Source organism: Haliotis asinina, chromosome 3 (genome assembly GCF_037392515.1).
Source record: "Haliotis asinina isolate JCU_RB_2024 chromosome 3, JCU_Hal_asi_v2, whole genome shotgun sequence".
In the NCBI taxonomy this organism is placed as follows: Eukaryota; Metazoa; Mollusca; class Gastropoda; order Lepetellida; family Haliotidae; genus Haliotis; species Haliotis asinina.
Genome location: NC_090282.1, coordinates 14258216 through 14275620, shown reverse-complemented (window position 1 = coordinate 14275620; position 17405 = coordinate 14258216). Strand labels below are relative to the sequence as shown.

Below are 17405 nucleotides of genomic sequence, written 5' to 3'. Positions count from 1 at the left end.
TACTTTCGTAGAAAATAATAGGATGAAAGGGGAGTAACTCTAGTTAATTTCCCTCAAAGAGCAAAGGCCGGATTCAATCTGCAAGAATGTTTAGAAAGTCCTTAAACTCTTTAGCACCTTTCTTTCGCACCCGCTGTTGGCATGTCATGCGACGAAAATACCATGTGGATGAAGTTGCCCCGATAGGCTCTCAGCCGGACATAAGTTCACTAGAATATCAGGTGTTATTTTAAAGACGTTATTGTTGATACTCATTCTAATTAGTCACCCTGTTCAATATTTTCTACACATGGCAGTAAAGACTGTAGATTAAATAATGTCAGATGATGTTTGAAGTTTGACTAGAATTCATAAGCTGATTATTAGAATTTTCTATATATGATATAAGACGTCAATAGCTGAGTACGTCCAGACTTTTTTCACCATCCAAAGGTTTTGCATTTAGCGTGAAAAGGTAAAATATCACCAAAAAGCATCTATGTTGTACATGTGGCCACTGATAAATTGTGTCAGGAACAAGCAGAAATTGGTTTGTTCTAGCAAATGCTAAATATGATACAAATAGCACCAGATACTAAGTAGTATCTGAATATCAGTTGTGAAAGAGATTCCAGTGAGCATGAAAGGCAAACTAGCAGCACAAATGCTTGTATGAATCACTGGATATCAATGATGACACCAGAGGTATTTACATGACAAAAAGTGTAACTATGTCCTGCCACACTGACCAATCACATGCTTGTCATAAAGACTTTTAGTGTTTGTAATAAGGAAAATAGAACATTTAGTCTGTAATTCCATATATGAATGTATGATATATATAAATATATAATTTTGTCTTAATTGTGAATTTTCTTTCAGGATAATTATGTTCGCATGAAAGCACTTGTGGAGGAATTAAAACAGAATGTTGGAAGGATTTGTGAAGGTATGTTCAGGTTATTTCAATTCAGTTACGTGATTGAACTGATGTGTCATTTCTTAGCTTGATCAGGTGAAATGAGCACGAGTAGCTCTGAAATGTCTTGACAGACAATAAAATAAGTTGTTTTCCATATTCATGTCATTTCACTTTCAGTGAATTGATTAATGCAGAGCTTTGATAGTGACTGGTAGTTTTAGCATGTTCACAAAGGTTCATGGTGAGTATGTTGGGAGCAGTAGGGTAGCTTAGCGGTTAAAATGTTTAAAACGCCAAAGGCAGGGTTTCATTTCCCCACATGGGTATAATGCGTGAAGCCCTTATCTGGTGTCCCCCACCATGATTTTGCTTGAATATTGCTAAAAGCAGTGTAAAACCATAATCATTCACTCACTCATGATAAGTGTCATTATCTACGCATATCTTGTATAACAGAGTTCAATACGCTCTTTACACAGGGATCCTGCAAAGGCAAATGACAAGAACCTTTGTGATAAATACCTGCTGGAACTGCTTGTGTGAATTCTATGTGGTATCAGGAAAATACACCTGACTCTAGCTTATGTGAAGCTATTGTCAAGTTTATATTAGTACTGATGGAATACAGCTCACTCTTGCTAGCATATGATGTATACATATGTTCTGTGGGAATACAGTTGACTCTAGCGTGTGTAAAGTGTATTTGTGTTCTCATAAAATAAAGTGTACTGGTTACTTTTGTGATCTGATATAGTACTGGAGGAATACAGGTGACAGGATATTTGCTTGATTTCCTCTCATGTACTAGATTTGATGTCTTACATCTGCAGGGGGTGGGCAAAAGGCCAGGGACCGACACACATCCCGGGGTAAGATGCTACCAAGGGACAGAATAAACAATCTGTTAGACCCAGAGTAAGTTGACCCTTTCTCATTTGTCATCTTGATTGCCATCTGTACAAAATAAGAAAAGGAAATATTTTCACTTCATGCTTTGTTGCAGCATTGCATTATTTCATTGGATCCTATCACTTTGAATTAGAATTGCATTAAACTGACTTAGTTTCTCCAAATAATGAAATCTGAAAGTTGTTGCATTTAAGATGGCTAAAACTGCGTAAGCCTGTAATTTTCTTTAAAAATCCTGTTGATGCTGAATTGGAATTCAAATATGATGTTGGATTTGTTGCAGGTCACCTTTCCTAGAGTTAAGTCAGTTGGCAGGTTACAATTTGTACAAGGGAGAAGATGTCCCTGCAGGTGGGATAATCACTGGAATCGGGCGAGTATCAAAGTAAGAGAAGACATCCTTTCAAGGGAGATAATTATAGGAATATGGTGATTGTCAGGATGAAGGAAGATATCCTTTCGTGGGGAATAATTTCAGGAATCCCTCAAGTCTAAAGGATTATAGAAGACATTTTTTCAAGGAAGATAATTGTAGAAACTGGGTAGGAGAAAGCATCCTTTCACAGGGAGCCTTCAGTACAGACTGAATCATGTAAAACTATTTGGTTTTGTGTTACCTAATACATCCTTTCAAAGGAGATAATATCATCCATTCAGGACCCATGCGAATGCTTCCAGGAAGCGATGGCAGGGGTGCTCGTGGTTCTGAACATGCCTCTTGAAAGGGTGATAATCAGAAGAATCCAATACTTAACAGGATGCATCCTTACAAGGGAGATAATGACAGGAAGGAGACTCGTATCAGTGGGAGAACATATCCTTGCAAGGGAGATACTAAGAGGACTCAGGAGTTTTAATATAAGCACTGATATCAGATTCTCCAACCTTTGACATTTGTCTATTCTTTTGTTGATTTTACTAGCCAGAAAAGAAATTTAAACAGATAAATTATGTTCTAATGGGAAAATGTCAAGTCTCATGTCTTGATCTGTGATGGTTGCATGTCGTGTATTCATTGTGTTACAGTGTGGAGTGTATGATCGTCACCAATGACCCCACAGTAAAGGGAGGTTCTTACTACCCCATCACTGTGAAAAAACACCTGAGAGCCCAGGAGATAGCTCAGCAAAACAACCTGCCATGTATTTATCTAGGTGAGGTGATTAGTTCTGCCTGTGAATATTACTGTCATAATGATATGAATGTTGAATTTTACAGTACAGAGTTATGCCCCTTAGCTGTTCATGTACATGTATCTCTTACCCTGAGCTACCCACATTATACACTTAGAAATTCTGATCATCCACTGTTTAAATAATCTCCCTCACAGTGTAGGTGCAAGTAAGAATGTGTGATCACATCCAATTTACCATGTTTTCGTCTAGTGGATTCCGGCGGAGCTAATCTACCTCGACAAGATGAAGTCTTCCCAGACAGGGACCACTTTGGCCGCATATTTTTCAATCAAGCCAATATGTCTGCTCAAGGAATACCACAGGTAAGTTGTATTAACATATTGGAATGTTGTTCTACTTACTGGAGACATTCTCTAGTACTTCACTGTAGACAGTCCTTGATTTTTAGTAATGAGATGATTTTGTCATACACCGCTTCATGTTTAGATTGCACCAGCTGTGACTTTGAAAAGGTTTATGTTACAAGTTACAATTCAGGTGTAGATCTGTCTTCGTATCCCCATATGATCAATATCCTTCCATAAATCCTCAGCATTTGCAGTCATTTCCTTTAGTGAATTTCAGACCTTGCATCCTTAGGATACACAAGAAGCATGTCATTGTCACTGGGAGGAACATTCAGATTAGTTTATCTGAGCTCTGACTTCAGCCAGGTGTCCCATTATTGTGAAAACCCTCATGGAATTACTAATCATCTTGTTATGTCAAAAAGTTCCCTATCTGTGTGAAAAGTGAAACTGAGTACCTCTGGAGTTGACCTGTGAAAGATCACAACTGACATTTTTGTGGCCAATATTTTGCCTATCAAAATCATTCTTTTTCTGATCCGTGAAGGTCCGAGGTACCACAGGCCTTCAGCAACCCATGCTTGCCATAAAAGGCAACTATGCAACTTAGAGGTGACTAATGGGATTGGGTGGTCAGGTTCGCTGACTTGGTTGACACATACCACCGGTTCCCATTTGCACAGATTGATGCTCATGCTGTTGGTCACAGGATTGTCTGGTCCAGACTTGATTATTTACAGACTGCCACCATATAGCTGGAATATTGCTGAGTAAAACTAAAATCACTCTCACTCACTCACTCACTCACTCACTCACTCACTCACTCACTCACTCACTCACTCACTCACTCACTCACTCACTCACTCACTCACTCACTCACTCACTCACTCACTCACTCACTCACTCACTCTCTTTGATTGTGTTGTGTTGTTGCAGCTGATGCATCACAGAAACATAAACAAATAAATAGATGTGCTTGCCCATTCCTGTATGTGTGGCGCTGAAAACTCAACAAAATGATGTGTTGTGTGTTGCAGGTAGCGGTTGTACTTGGCAGCTGTACTGCAGGCGGGGCCTATGTCCCAGCCATGTCAGATGAGAGCATTATTGTCCGGAAACAGGGAACAATATTTCTAGCTGGACCACCACTGGTAAGAAATCATTTTGAACAGAACATCAGATCAACAATCAGTAGACGCTGATATTAAATGTAAGATGCTGTAACTCCAGTGTGTCTTCCTATTGTTTAACCAGGTGAGTCTGAATGCACCCAGCTGTTACAAGCTGTGGTGGTGTTGGCAAGAGAGGTAACTCCAGTGTGGTGGGGTGTCTCCCTATTGTTTAGCCAGGTGAGGCTTCCTTCACCCAGCTGTTACAAGCTGTGGTGGTGTCGGCGAGAGAGGTAACTCCAGTGCGATGAAGTGTCTGTTTACTGTTTAACTAGAGAGCATCTGCGCTATTGTCACCCAGGAGAGCTCAAAAAAGCCCTGAACGGATGCCAGCACTTGGTTACATTAAGCCATTCATGACAAGCTTGTGTTTTTCTTTGACAAGATTCTTGTCTTCTTGTTGGAGGTTATGGAAAAGGGAAGGTGGAGACGAATGACATTATACCACCTGATGAAGGAGCAAGCATATACTCTGTAACGTTGTGTTATTCACAATAAAAAAGTTGACATGCATAAATCTTGCTTTTCTTGTTTGTTTGTTTCTTTTTTTAATGACATTATGTCTGGTCACCATATTGTTTCACTTGGCAAGGCAGCTGTGGGGATGGTTCGCATGTGCTCATCTGGGCACAGGCGTTCACGATAGAGTGCTTGTGGGTGTCCACCTGTGTGGTGAGGTTTCTTCAGTTCATGATTGTGATACCCTGCATAGACGATGCGATGTGGAGTGACATGCTCTATAAATGTTTCTCCCAACAGGTGAAGGCTGCCACAGGGGAGGAAGTGTCAGCAGAAGACCTGGGCGGAGCTGATTTGCATTGTGGGTAAGATATCATTTCTACTGCTTGATTATCAAGTGACATGAAGTCTTCTAGTGAGCAACCCAACTTCAATATGCTTCTTCTCCTTATGTTAAAAATGGCACTGTAGAATCATCTAGCAACTACTCCTACAGCTAAACAAATGTGAGGAAATTGAAGAAATGGCAAGTCAAACAGTTATTTACAAGATGAAGTTATCTGTTTTCAACTGTTTGACCTGTTAGTGATTTGTGTAAACAACATGAGTTGGAAGATTTGAACATGCAAATATACATTCATCACTGGTTTCACAAAATGGTTTTGCGATTTATTGCTGTGCAGAAAATATTATAACTATAACCTAAAAATTTCATCATGCCATTGGCAATTCAAAAAGCTTTGGACCCTGATCAGAATTTGAGATTCTATTGATAGGGAGTGGAAAAATATATGATCTTGCAAAATTACTATTGTGGTTGTTAATATGTCCAGTACTGTCATCAGAGTTAAGCATCAAAATATGGATATCCAGTACATCACCTGGGAGTTTTTAACAAGGATAGTTACAAACACATTTTGATCAATATCTTGTCTGAGATGTTGTTTAGCGAGAAATTCATGTTTAGCCCTCTCTCTTGGCCTCAACACTCATCAACAGGTGATAAACAATAACAGTGATCCTCAAATAGTGATTCTGCAAACCAAGCTTGTTGGTTAGAGCATTACTAAATCATGGAAACTGTTGTAATAATAAATCTTAATAAAACTGTTAAAGATGTCTTTAGGTCTTCTTTAGAATACTTTGTTTCATTTTATGAGTATTATGAACAACACGTAATAATCTAATCCATGTACTGCCATGCTAACACTTAGTGCTGTATTACAGGAAGTCAGGAGTGACAGACTACTATGCCCAGGACGACCAGCACGCACTTCACCTGGCCAGGAGGGTCATTAGAAACCTTAACTATGAAAAATCTCCTGGGGTAGGAAACTACTACCCCTTTTTGATGAGCCAATCAGAGGTTCTGTCTGCCATTAACATGCCCTGGATTAAAACACCTGATGGTTTTTAATAGCTACATATGCTATAGCTTTCTATGTTATTATAGTGTAGAATGATTCATTTTCCTGATACGTATTCAGTATGGATCTGAATTTTACAAATTACCTTAAAAATGATAAATTGCAATGCAGTAATGATGAAACTATGTATAACATGGTATTGAACTGTTGTAATGTTATTGTAATTGTTTGTCATGTGTTTGTAACATAAGGTAACAATTGAGACACCCGAGGACCCTCTGTACCCAAGTGATGAGCTGTACGGCATTGTTGGTGACAACCTGAAGAAAACCTTTGACATCAGGCAGGTGGGTAGCACTGCATGTCATAGGTGTGTGAACTCACAGATTGAAGCATGAACTATATCAGAACACGCTCGCTCGCTCCCTCCCTCCCTCCCTCCCTCCCTCACTCACTCACTCACTCACTCACTCACTCACTCACTCACTCTTCCTGCCATGATATAACTGAGATTTAGTTCTAAACACAGTTGCCACACTCACTATACATGGTGTGTGATTGTAGTGTTATTCATTATTGTCAGTGTTGTGTGTTTGTTTCTTGCAGGTTATAGCCAGGCTGGTGGATGGTAGCCGCTTTGATGAGTTTAAGGCAATGTACGGTGACACACTTGTAACTGGTAAGCTGGGCAAATACTTAAGTTATTGTTACACCAATGCTTCTGAAGTGTTTGGTGAACTAGTGCCTTTTGGAGATTTGTGATATAGGAACACACTGAATGGCTTGGTTTCCTTTCCACTGAAATGAAGTTATCCAATAGCAATGAATTACAAGTAGTGTAAGTAGTCACTCTCATGTCTACTCAAGACTGAATACTCATGTATATTTTGAAAGATTTGTTTTCTGATTCCTTGATGACTGTGATTCATGACATGTTTTGTTTCCAGGATTTGCCAGACTCTGGGGCTATCCAGTTGGTATCATAGGAAACAATGGTGTCTTATTCTCTGATTCTGCACTTAAGGTAGCTTTTACAAATAAATAACTCAAAACTTTCTCCTTGTTTAAGCTTCCTTAAGCCATGTTTACCAAAACTGTGACATGATGAAAACATATTGGCCTTTTTCATAAAGCATTTACTTGTTGCACCACTCTCCATTTCGATTCCACCTGGACAAAATATGTAGAGCCAATTATTGGTGTTCTCGAGTGTGAAATTGGTGGAATTTAGTTATAGTACATTGTGGTGTGTCAGGGTTGGTATTGGTGGAATTTAATTATAGCTGATCATCAATAGTAGCTCACTTGACCATCACAACTGATTTTTGAAAACCTAGGCAGTATGCATGATGCTGATTGTTTTCATTTCAGGGAACACATTTTATTGAATTGTGCAGCAAAAGAGGGATCCCTTTGATATTCCTGCAAAATATTACAGGTACATACTTGTGAAGAAACACATTAGTCTATTCTCTTTACATCTCAACAATCACTGAGAACAAAAGATGGCGTTGCTTCATGTCATTAGAAAGTAGGTATTAGAAAATTGAGAGCAAAACACAGCTTAATGTTCATGAATAACCCACTAGGTATCTTGCAAGGTAATGATGATACATCACAAGTGAAACACCATACATTATTAGCCTGGTTTAAATGTGTTCTGATTCATTTAGTGCCTCTTGTAATTGTTTTGGCTGCTGCAATATTGGTTTAGCTCCCCCCTAAAAAACCACACCAGGAGTCAGATGGCTCCCTAGATATTTTATGAACCTAATTCTACTAAAAGGGTTTGAAAAAATCCAAACAAACAAAAGATTACTTTTTGCTTATTAAATTTACTCATGTAAGACTAAATGTATATTGTGAATATTCCTAGATGCCTGTATTACATGTATGTTTATGCTTAGAGTGATTATAGCCCAACTGTGTTTGGTTAATCTTACCATCACATTCTGCCGCCAGGTTTCATGGTGGGGAGTGAGGCTGAGGCAGGTGGAATAGCAAAGAATGGCGCTAAGATGGTGACTGCTGTGGCATGTGCGAGAGTGCCCAAGTTGACTGTCATCATTGGCGGGTCCTATGGTGCAGGCAACTATGGCATGTGTGGCCGCGCTTACAGGTAAGGAATGGATTCTTAGGTAAACACCAGGGAAGTAAATATAATACATTTTCTAATGATGTCTATGACTATATTTGGACATATCTAATTGAATATTTGAAAAGTTCCTGCCTTTCCATGCTGTGAAGGGGCTGTGGGGTAGCTTAGCGGTTAAAGCATTCGCTTGTCATGCCGAAGACCTGGGTTCGATTCCCCACATGGGTACAATGTGTGAGGCTCATTTTCTGGTGTCCCCGGCCGTGATATTGCTGGAATATTGCTAAGAGCGGCGTAAAACTAAACTCACTCACTCACTCACTCAGTCACTCCATGCTGTAAACATTAATATCAGAAACATTGTATACGCCAGATCGCATTGACACCTTTAGAACGAATATTATTTTTTATATACATACACCATTTTTTAGCCATTCATTTCTGATAAGGAACAGTTGGGTTTTTTTTAACATACCACATACATTTGATATTACAGCCCACGTTTTCTGTACATGTGGCCCAACTCCCGTATCTCTGTGATGGGAGGTGAGCAGGCTGCCAATGTACTTGCACAGATTACAAGGGAACAACGAGCTCGAGAAGGAAAGCCGGTGAGTGCAGGGAGATGATTTTGCTTTTTATTCATGTTAATTATCATGTTAATTTTGGTATGAGATATTGTGATTCTAGTTTTATGACAAACTCAGCAATATTCCAGCCACATGGTGGTCTGTAAATAATCGAGTCCGGACCACATGGACCACAGACTTAGGATGTCCACCTGAATATAGCATGTTTGTTGAATACTTATAGTGGACAGAAGAGGAGGAGAAGGCTCTGATGGACCCTGTAATAAAGAAGTATGAGAAGGGAGGCAGTCCTTACTATGCTAGTGCTAAGTGAGTATAGAGAAGGGAGGCAGTCCTTACTATGCTAGTGCTAAGTGAGTATAGAGAAGGGAGGCAGTCCTTACTATGCTAGTGCTAAGTGAGTATAGAGAAGGGAGGCAGTCCTTACTATGCTAGTGCTAAGTGAGTATAGAGAAGGGAGGCAGTCCTTACTATGCTAGTGCTAGGTCAGTATAGAGAAGGGAGGCAGTCCTTACTATGCTAGTGCTAAGTGAGTATAGAGAAGGGAGGCAGTCCTTACTATGCTAGTGCTAAGTGAGTATAGAGAAGGGAGGCAGTCCTTACTATGCTAGTGCGAGGTGAGTAGAGAGAAGGAAGGTAGTTCTACTATGCTAGTACGAGGTGAGTAGAGAGAAGGGAGTCAGTCCTTACTATGCTAGTGCTAGGGAAGTAGAGAGAAGGGAGGCAGTCCTTACTATGCTAGTGCTAGGGGAGTATAGAGAAGGGAGGCAGTCCTTACTATGCTAGGTGAGTATAGAGAAGGAAGGTAGTTCTACTATGCTAGTGCTAGGTCAGTATAGAGAAGGGAGGCAGTCCTTACTATGCTAGTGCTAAGTGAGTATAGAGAAGGGAGGCATTCCTTACTATGCTAGTGCGAGGTGAGTATAGAGAAGGAAGGTAGTTCTACTATGCTAGTGTGAGGTGAGTAGAGAGAAGGGAGGCAGTCCTTACTATGCTAGTGCTAGGTGAGTATAGAGAAGGGAGGCAGTCCTTACTATGCTAGTGCTAGGTCAGTATAGAGAAGGGTGGCAGTCCTTACTATGCTAGTGCTAAGTGAGTATAGAGAAGGGAGGCAGTCCTTTCTATGCTCGTGCTAGGGGAGTATAGAGAAGGAAGGCAGTCCTTACTATGCTAGTGCTAGGTGAGTATAGAGAAGGGAGGCAGTCCTTACTATGCTAGTGCTAGGTGAGTATAGAGAAGGGAGGCAGTCCTTACTATGCTAGTGCTAGGTCAGTATAGAGAAGGGTGGCAGTCCTTACTATGCTAGTGCTAAGTGAGTATAGAGAAGGGAGGCATTCCTTACTATGCTAGTGCTAGGGGAGTATAGAGAAGGAAGGCAGTCCTTACTATGCTAGTGCTAGGTCAGTATAGAGAAGGGAGGCAGTCCTTACTATGCTAGTGCTAAGTGAGTATAGAGAAGGGAGGCAGTCCTTACTATGCTCGTGCTAGGGGAGTATAGAGAAGGAAGGCAGTCCTTACTATGCTAGTGCTAGGTGAGTATAGAGAAGGGAGGCATTCCTTACTATGCTAGTGCTAGGTGAGTAGAGAGAAGGGAGGCAGTCCTTACTATGCTAGTGCTAGGTGAGTATAGAGAAGGGAGGCAGTCCTTACTATGCTCGTGCTAGGTCAGTATAGAGAAGGGTGGCAGTCCTTACTATGCTAGTGCTAAGTGAGTATAGAGAAGGGAGGCAGTCCTTACTATGCTAGTGCTAGGGGAGTATAGAGAAGGAAGGCAGTCCTTACTATGCTAGTGCTAGGTGAGTAGAGAGAAGGGAGGCATTCCTTACTATGCTAGTGCTAGGTGAGTATAGAGAAGGGAGGCAGTCCTTACTATGCTAGTGCTAGGTGAGTATAGAGAAGGGAGGCAGTCCTTACTATGCTAGTGCTAGGTGAGTATAGAGAAGGGAGGCAGTCCTTACTATGCTAGTGCTAAGTGAGTATAGAGAAGGGAGGCATTCCTTACTATGCTAGTGCTAGGTGAGTATAGAGAAGGAAGGCAGTCCTTACTATGCTAGTGCTAGGTCAGTATAGAGAAGGGTGGCAGTCCTTACTATGCTAGTGCTAAGTGAGTATAGAGAAGGGAGGCAGTCCTTACTATGCTCGTGCTAGGGGAGTATAGAGAAGGAAGGCAGTCCTTACTATGCTAGTGTGAGGTGAGTAGAGAGAAGGGAGGCATTCCTTACTATGCTAGTGCTAGGTGAGTATAGAGAAGGGAGGCAGTCCTTACTATGCTAGTGCTAGGTGAGTATAGAGAAGGGAGGCAGTCCTTACTATGCTAGTGCTAGGTCAGTATAGAGAAGGGAGGCATTCCTTACTATGCTAGTGCTAGGTGAGTATAGAGAAGGGAGGCAGTCCTTACTATGCTAGTGCTAGGTGAGTATAGAGAAGGGAGGCAGTCCTTACTATGCTAGTGCTAGGTCAGTATAGAGAAGGGAGGCAGTCCTTACTATGCTAGTGCTAAGTGAGTATAGAGAAGGGAGGCAGTCCTTACTATGCTAGTGCTAGGGGAGTATAGAGAAGGAAGGCAGTCCTTACTATGCTAGTGCTAGGGAAGTATAGAGAAGGGAGGCAGTCCTTACTATGCTAGTGCTAAGTGAGTAGAGAGAAGGGAGGCTCTCAGGTGTGCAGAGAGAGGAAGGCAGTCCTTACTGCGCCAGTGCTAGTACAGAATAGGCCATGAAAGTGAAAACCAGGTAAAATGTAAGGACACACATTTAATTGCAAGGACGTGATTCACAACACATGGCACCATTGTCTTTATGAAACACATTTTATTGATAAGCATCCCACAAAAATGTATATTTTCTATCTGTAGATGATGTGCAAAACAGTTTATTGTTAGTGTCATGAGTTGCGTAGTGGTGTTAGATGCCACAGGTGGCTTTACAGTGAAGTGTTTGCTATATGTGCAAGGATCTGCTGAGCTTTGGTTTGAATCCAGGATGGGCAGTGATTTAGATCCTTGGTTTGTCATACCCACACCAGTGGACATCAACCTCCTTCATCCCACATGTGAAGCGTTCGCTCATCACGCCAAAGTCCCAGGTTCAATTCCCAATGTGGGTACTATGTGTCAAGTCCATTTCTGGCATCCCCCGCTGTTGATACTGCTGGAATGTTGCTAAAAACGGCCTGAAAACCATGCTCACTCCTTCAACTCACTTGTAGCTGCCAGTCCAAGGCAAATACAACACACTATGACTGCTGCAAAGTGTTTGTGTCTTGGGTACACTTTGTAAGAAATGCAAATACTATTTAAGTTGATAATTAAGGTGAAATGTACCAGATGTTTGTTTGGCAAGTCCCATGATTGTATTTTGTGGGTTTTTTTCAGGTTATGGGATGATGGTGTGATTGATCCTGCAGATACTCGAACGGTGCTTGGATTGAGTCTAAGTGCTGCTCTCAATGCTCCTCGACAAGAGACATCTTTTGGAGTGTTCCGAATGTAATCAATGTATTATAGTTGTAAGTGTATGTGAACAGTGTTTCTGATAAACTGAATGACCTCAATATGAGCATTGCTCATTATAAATAGAGAGCACTTTTCTGTATAAATGCTCCCTTTTAGCCCATTGGTCTCAGTTGCTGCAGCTCATATTTACAGAGTTGTGTCCCTTAGTGAATGTGTGCCATGTTAGCTCACTCTGGACAGATTTGGTGCTTACACAATTTTTTATGTGGGATAGATAATTCATCACTGTTCTGATCACATTGGTTCTTCACATGAACAGCACTCTGCCTCGAGGTTCCAAAGGGGTGGTGGGGTAGCCTAGTGGTTAAAATGTTTGCTGGTCATGTCAGAAACCCCAGTTTGATGCCCGACATGGGCACAATGTGTGAAGCTCATTTCTGGTGTCCCCAGCCATGATATTGCTGGAATATTGCTAAAAGCAGTGTAAAATAAACTCAGTCTATATTTGGAGCCTTTCAGTATTTACTGACATTGACAGTGAGTAATTATGATTTTCTTTGAGAAGTTACCATGTGTTCACGAGTTTTATATGGAGATTTATCAAGTTAAATGTCAAATGAGAACAAAGTTCGAGGTATGACATTTGACTTGGACACATAATAAGTCTCCATATCAAACTCGCGGACACTTGGTAATGCATTTTTCTTGGTGGGCACCCTCAATAAATGCTTTAAATCTGGCCTGAAAGAATGAGACAATCAAAACGGCAGCTGAGTAGTATGAATACCTTTTGTTTATTTGTGAGTGTACAGTATTTTGGTTCACACATTGCATTCAGCACAAAATGTTCGGCCTCGTACCGTGCAACAGTTCTAGACTGAAATAAAGTATTTATACAAATAAAACTAAACGTTGCCTGAAGCGGCGATGTCTTATATGCGTTTGATCGGTCACATCACCTCGTGCAGACATTCCACCTTAGAAATGGTGCAATCAAACGTTTGAAATCCACACTGTCATTTGTTGTCAAATTTTTGTATATTTAGGAACTCTCAAATAATGCATAACGTCCTAAGCAACGGCTACTCTGTCAACATGAAACTTTCATCAACTTAGGGTTACTTGAGGTTAGGCCAGCATGACCTGTGTTGGACCTCGAAGATGGCACTCACATGAGATACGTGAGAGATCTAGTCCTGTCAGTATCCTTCAAAAGGTAAACACATGGACACACCTGTAGTGAATGCAAGGATTGTTTATGGTACACTGCTATAGGTGAGACAGTGAGTCGTTTTGGGTTGCTGGCATCAAGATAGGGCGGGTAGAAGATGGGAGAAAAGAAGGTGAATTTGTGCTAGTTTATTCTAGTTTAGATTGCCAACTCACTGATTAATAGAGAGAGACAATGTGTATCTACACTCTTTTGATCAGTGACAGCCATAATTTGAGCGGCACCAAAGTGACATCTTGACAATACTGTGGCCCCTGTGACATGGATAGAGTGATTGTTGTACACTGTGGATAGATGGAAACTCTTGTTTGGTGATGGGTTTTGGAGAGTATTGACTCCAGTGGAAACTGCATCGCGGTCTAGTGTTTGTTTTCAAACAATGCAAACAGGGAAGATAACTGTTGTTGACATGTTATTACTAGGGATGCGCATGGTCCAGTTTAACATAGAAAAATATGCCTAAAGCTCATGATCCGTTTTGACCAATGGGTAGCCTACATTGCTGTGCAGGTCGAGATAATATTCTGTAATCATGAACCTCGGGTTAATATTCGTCAACTGTAAAGTTAATGGAATTTTGGGTGTCTTTGTACACATGCACTAAACATTTATGTGGAAATGGAGAATTTATGTATTTTACTGAAATTGTCAACTTACCTGGGTCTTGTTTTTCTATATCTTGTCACAGGTTAGGTGTGTGGATTCTAACTGTATTGAGAGACACCATGTCTGCATGTTTCACCTTAATGAAATGCAGACTGAGTCATACATGACTGTACGATTCATGATCATGGAATGATCATGCATCAGGTTTAGTAATATAGGATAGTAGCTATGGAACTGGAGACTGTTGCCGTGTAGAACTATTTTCTGATGTGAGGTGGCTGTTCACTAAATATTCAAAATTGGGCACAAGTTGTAAAATGTTATATACAGGATAATCTGGAACATATCAAACCATTTGTTATGAGATTGTGATAGCTGATGTTTAGACAATGTGTGTTTAGGTAATGATTTAGCTAAATGGTGAGAAACATCATAACATATTACATATGAATAACTGGTGTGTGTGGTTTTAACAGTATTGCTCTGTCATGTGAAGGACACTATGCATAAATAGAAAGTTTATGTAAACACATATTTTTTGCACATAAACAGAAAGCTACTGTATGGAAACGGGAAACTTTACTTAAATATGTAAAACTATAATTCAAGTATGTTTAGCTGTATTAAATTTTCACATGCTTGATTTTAGTAAGTGAATTACTTGCTGGCATGTACAGCTGTACAGTACTGACTCAGGGAATAACTATGGCATTTAGAGCTAAATGATGTAACACATATTTTGTCTTATTCATGTATAGTGAAATTTAATTATAAATGCCCTCAGAAATGTTAAAATTTGACAAGTGATTACCAATCTACCATTACCAAGAAATATAACAATGAATAAAGGAGACATATTTTCTAAAAGTACATGTAACTATTTGTTGATCACTGAAGTTATGATACATACTTATTTTTATTGAAGTGACCATGTAAATGTTTGATGTGATATCCAGCACTAACGCCTACTGTAGGTCAACTTTAAGCTGATCATACAACATGTAAGGGAGACACTTAAAGCAACATAAACATGGCAGCGACAGAAATTAGCTTGACCAAATGATAATCAGCTTTGTGATGAGTGCAATTCATTGAAAAACGTTAGAGGGCAACATGGTATTTACAATTTGTTTGAATTGCATATTTAGTGTTAAATGCTCTACTCATATGATCTGTGACAGTATTTCTCATGGAAGTTTTTTTCAGTGCCCCATAAAAATTATTACATCTCTTTCATTGACTTGTCTGCATCAGGCCTAAAGGTTAGAAAGTATTCATGCCGACACTGAAGATATCTGGGATTCCCCTCATGGGTACACTGTATCAGGCCATTTCTGGTGTTCTGTGATATTGCTGATAACATTCATGCAAGATAACATTCATGTATGCTGCATGGTGTAACACATCACGAGATCTCTTGGATATGTTCGCATATTGACTCACTGCCAAAATTGTAGCATTACGTGTCATCTCTGTCTACCACTGACTAATAGTTATCTCACTATAACTTTTTGGAGAGACATTTTAGAAGTTGTAAAGATGGAGAAAAAACAGGTTTTATGGATAGTCATTTTCTTTTTTGCAATAAAGAAGTTGACTTTGTGTGGAACTTGAGTTTCCTTCATCGCAATGAATGCGGATAATTTGCAAAAGTAGATTTGAAATTAGTCTGCAATGCTTGTCATGACCTATAACATACGGATCAGATGATCAAACTTAGTCTTCTGGTCATTGTAAGCTGATATATTTTTATTAGTTTTTTTTGACTGGTCGATGTGATCCAGACTTCAATATTTGTATCGATGTAATGTTTCAGCAAGATATTCTAAGTCTGCATGGCCTGTATGCTGTTATTACCATTGTTTGACTTGATGTTTCCCTAAGTATGTACTGTGTGTGAGAGTGCCATGTAGATTGTATGAAGTGTGTCAGCTGGTGTTTAACATGTATAACAGTGTGCTGTTGGATATATTGTGTGTAGGGGTATGTCAGTTGTGTATGTAACAGATCAAAGCCAAGAAGTAAACAAATAGATCTCTCTTACACAGTTGTTGTCTTTTCAGCTATTTAGTTTTTGTACAGATTTTGATGAGCAAAGCATACCAAATGATCGGAAAACCCAGCTACATGTCTGTATTGCAGAGGTGCACTGCTGGATTAAATCAAATTTTCTGAAAATGAATGTTTAAAAAAACAAATTCATGATCATTGGCTCACAGGAAGAATGACTGAAAGTCCCATCCCTCAGCATCACCATTGGTGACAACAGTGTCAGTCTTAGCTCATCTATGCATAATCCTGGTGTAATGTTTGATCCATCCATCTCTTTAACCCCATGTGAGATCCGTCTGTCTCTATAATATCAGCAACATCAAGAAATTTCTGACTTTGGATTGTCTGAAAACTTGTGCAAGCACACATCATATACCACCTTTACTATTGTAACTCGCTTTATGGACCATCAAGTTTAACTCCTCCAGCATGTACAGAACAGCTCCGCTTGTCTTATCACTGGTTCCTGAAAGCACTGTGAAATCACTGGCTGCCTGTACAACAGCAAGTCCCCTATAACCTGCTTTCTCTCAATATTCAGCCCTGAATGATTACACTGCTCCTGAGTATCTAAGATGCCTCATTTCGATGCCTCATTTCATACAAAACATCAAATAGAATTCTTCAATCCATCATTGCTTGAGTGTTGTTGCCATTCCCCGACCCACCACTAAAATGGGGGAAAGGTATTGTGCAGTTGTAGCCCCAGTGTCATGGAATGAACTTCCAGCTGAACTGAAAAAGGTTAAGTCAAGGGATTCATTCCAGAAAAAAATATTAATACACACCTGTTCAGACAATATTTTGACTTTGAGTCCTCAACACCCTGATATAATCATCTTAGCTTATACTGTCATATTTAAGTATTACTGGGTTTGTTATTTTGTGGGTTTTATACCAATGTGCAATCTTTTTTGTAAATCGCCACTGACTGGGCAATAACCTGGATATTAGACACTGTACAAATCAATTGTCGTTCATTCAGTTCTACACTCAGATCTTCATGGGTTGGTCTTGAATATAAAAAACTAATGAATTACACCTGGCCTTGAACTGACAACAAATGAATTACACCTGGCCTTGAACTGG

The 17405-nt window shown here is 40.0% G+C and overlaps 1 protein-coding gene across 1 annotated transcript; it reads left to right on the top strand.

The window, feature by feature from the left end:
* Positions 1 to 29: 29 nt before the first annotated feature.
* On the top strand, positions 30 to 16303 carry LOC137277518 (methylcrotonoyl-CoA carboxylase beta chain, mitochondrial-like). Its single transcript, XM_067809286.1, has 17 exons — positions 30 to 221; positions 862 to 928; positions 1732 to 1816; positions 2094 to 2195; positions 2837 to 2964; positions 3196 to 3308; positions 4331 to 4444; positions 5222 to 5286; positions 6149 to 6248; positions 6540 to 6635; positions 6895 to 6967; positions 7236 to 7312; positions 7660 to 7726; positions 8251 to 8407; positions 8880 to 8994; positions 9197 to 9282; positions 12347 to 16303. The coding sequence occupies exons 1-17, from the start codon at positions 87 to 89 to the stop codon at positions 12462 to 12464; spliced, it is 1698 nt and encodes a 565-aa protein (XP_067665387.1). The 5' UTR covers positions 30 to 86; the 3' UTR covers positions 12465 to 16303.
* The last annotated feature ends 1102 nt before the right edge of the window (positions 16304 to 17405 follow it).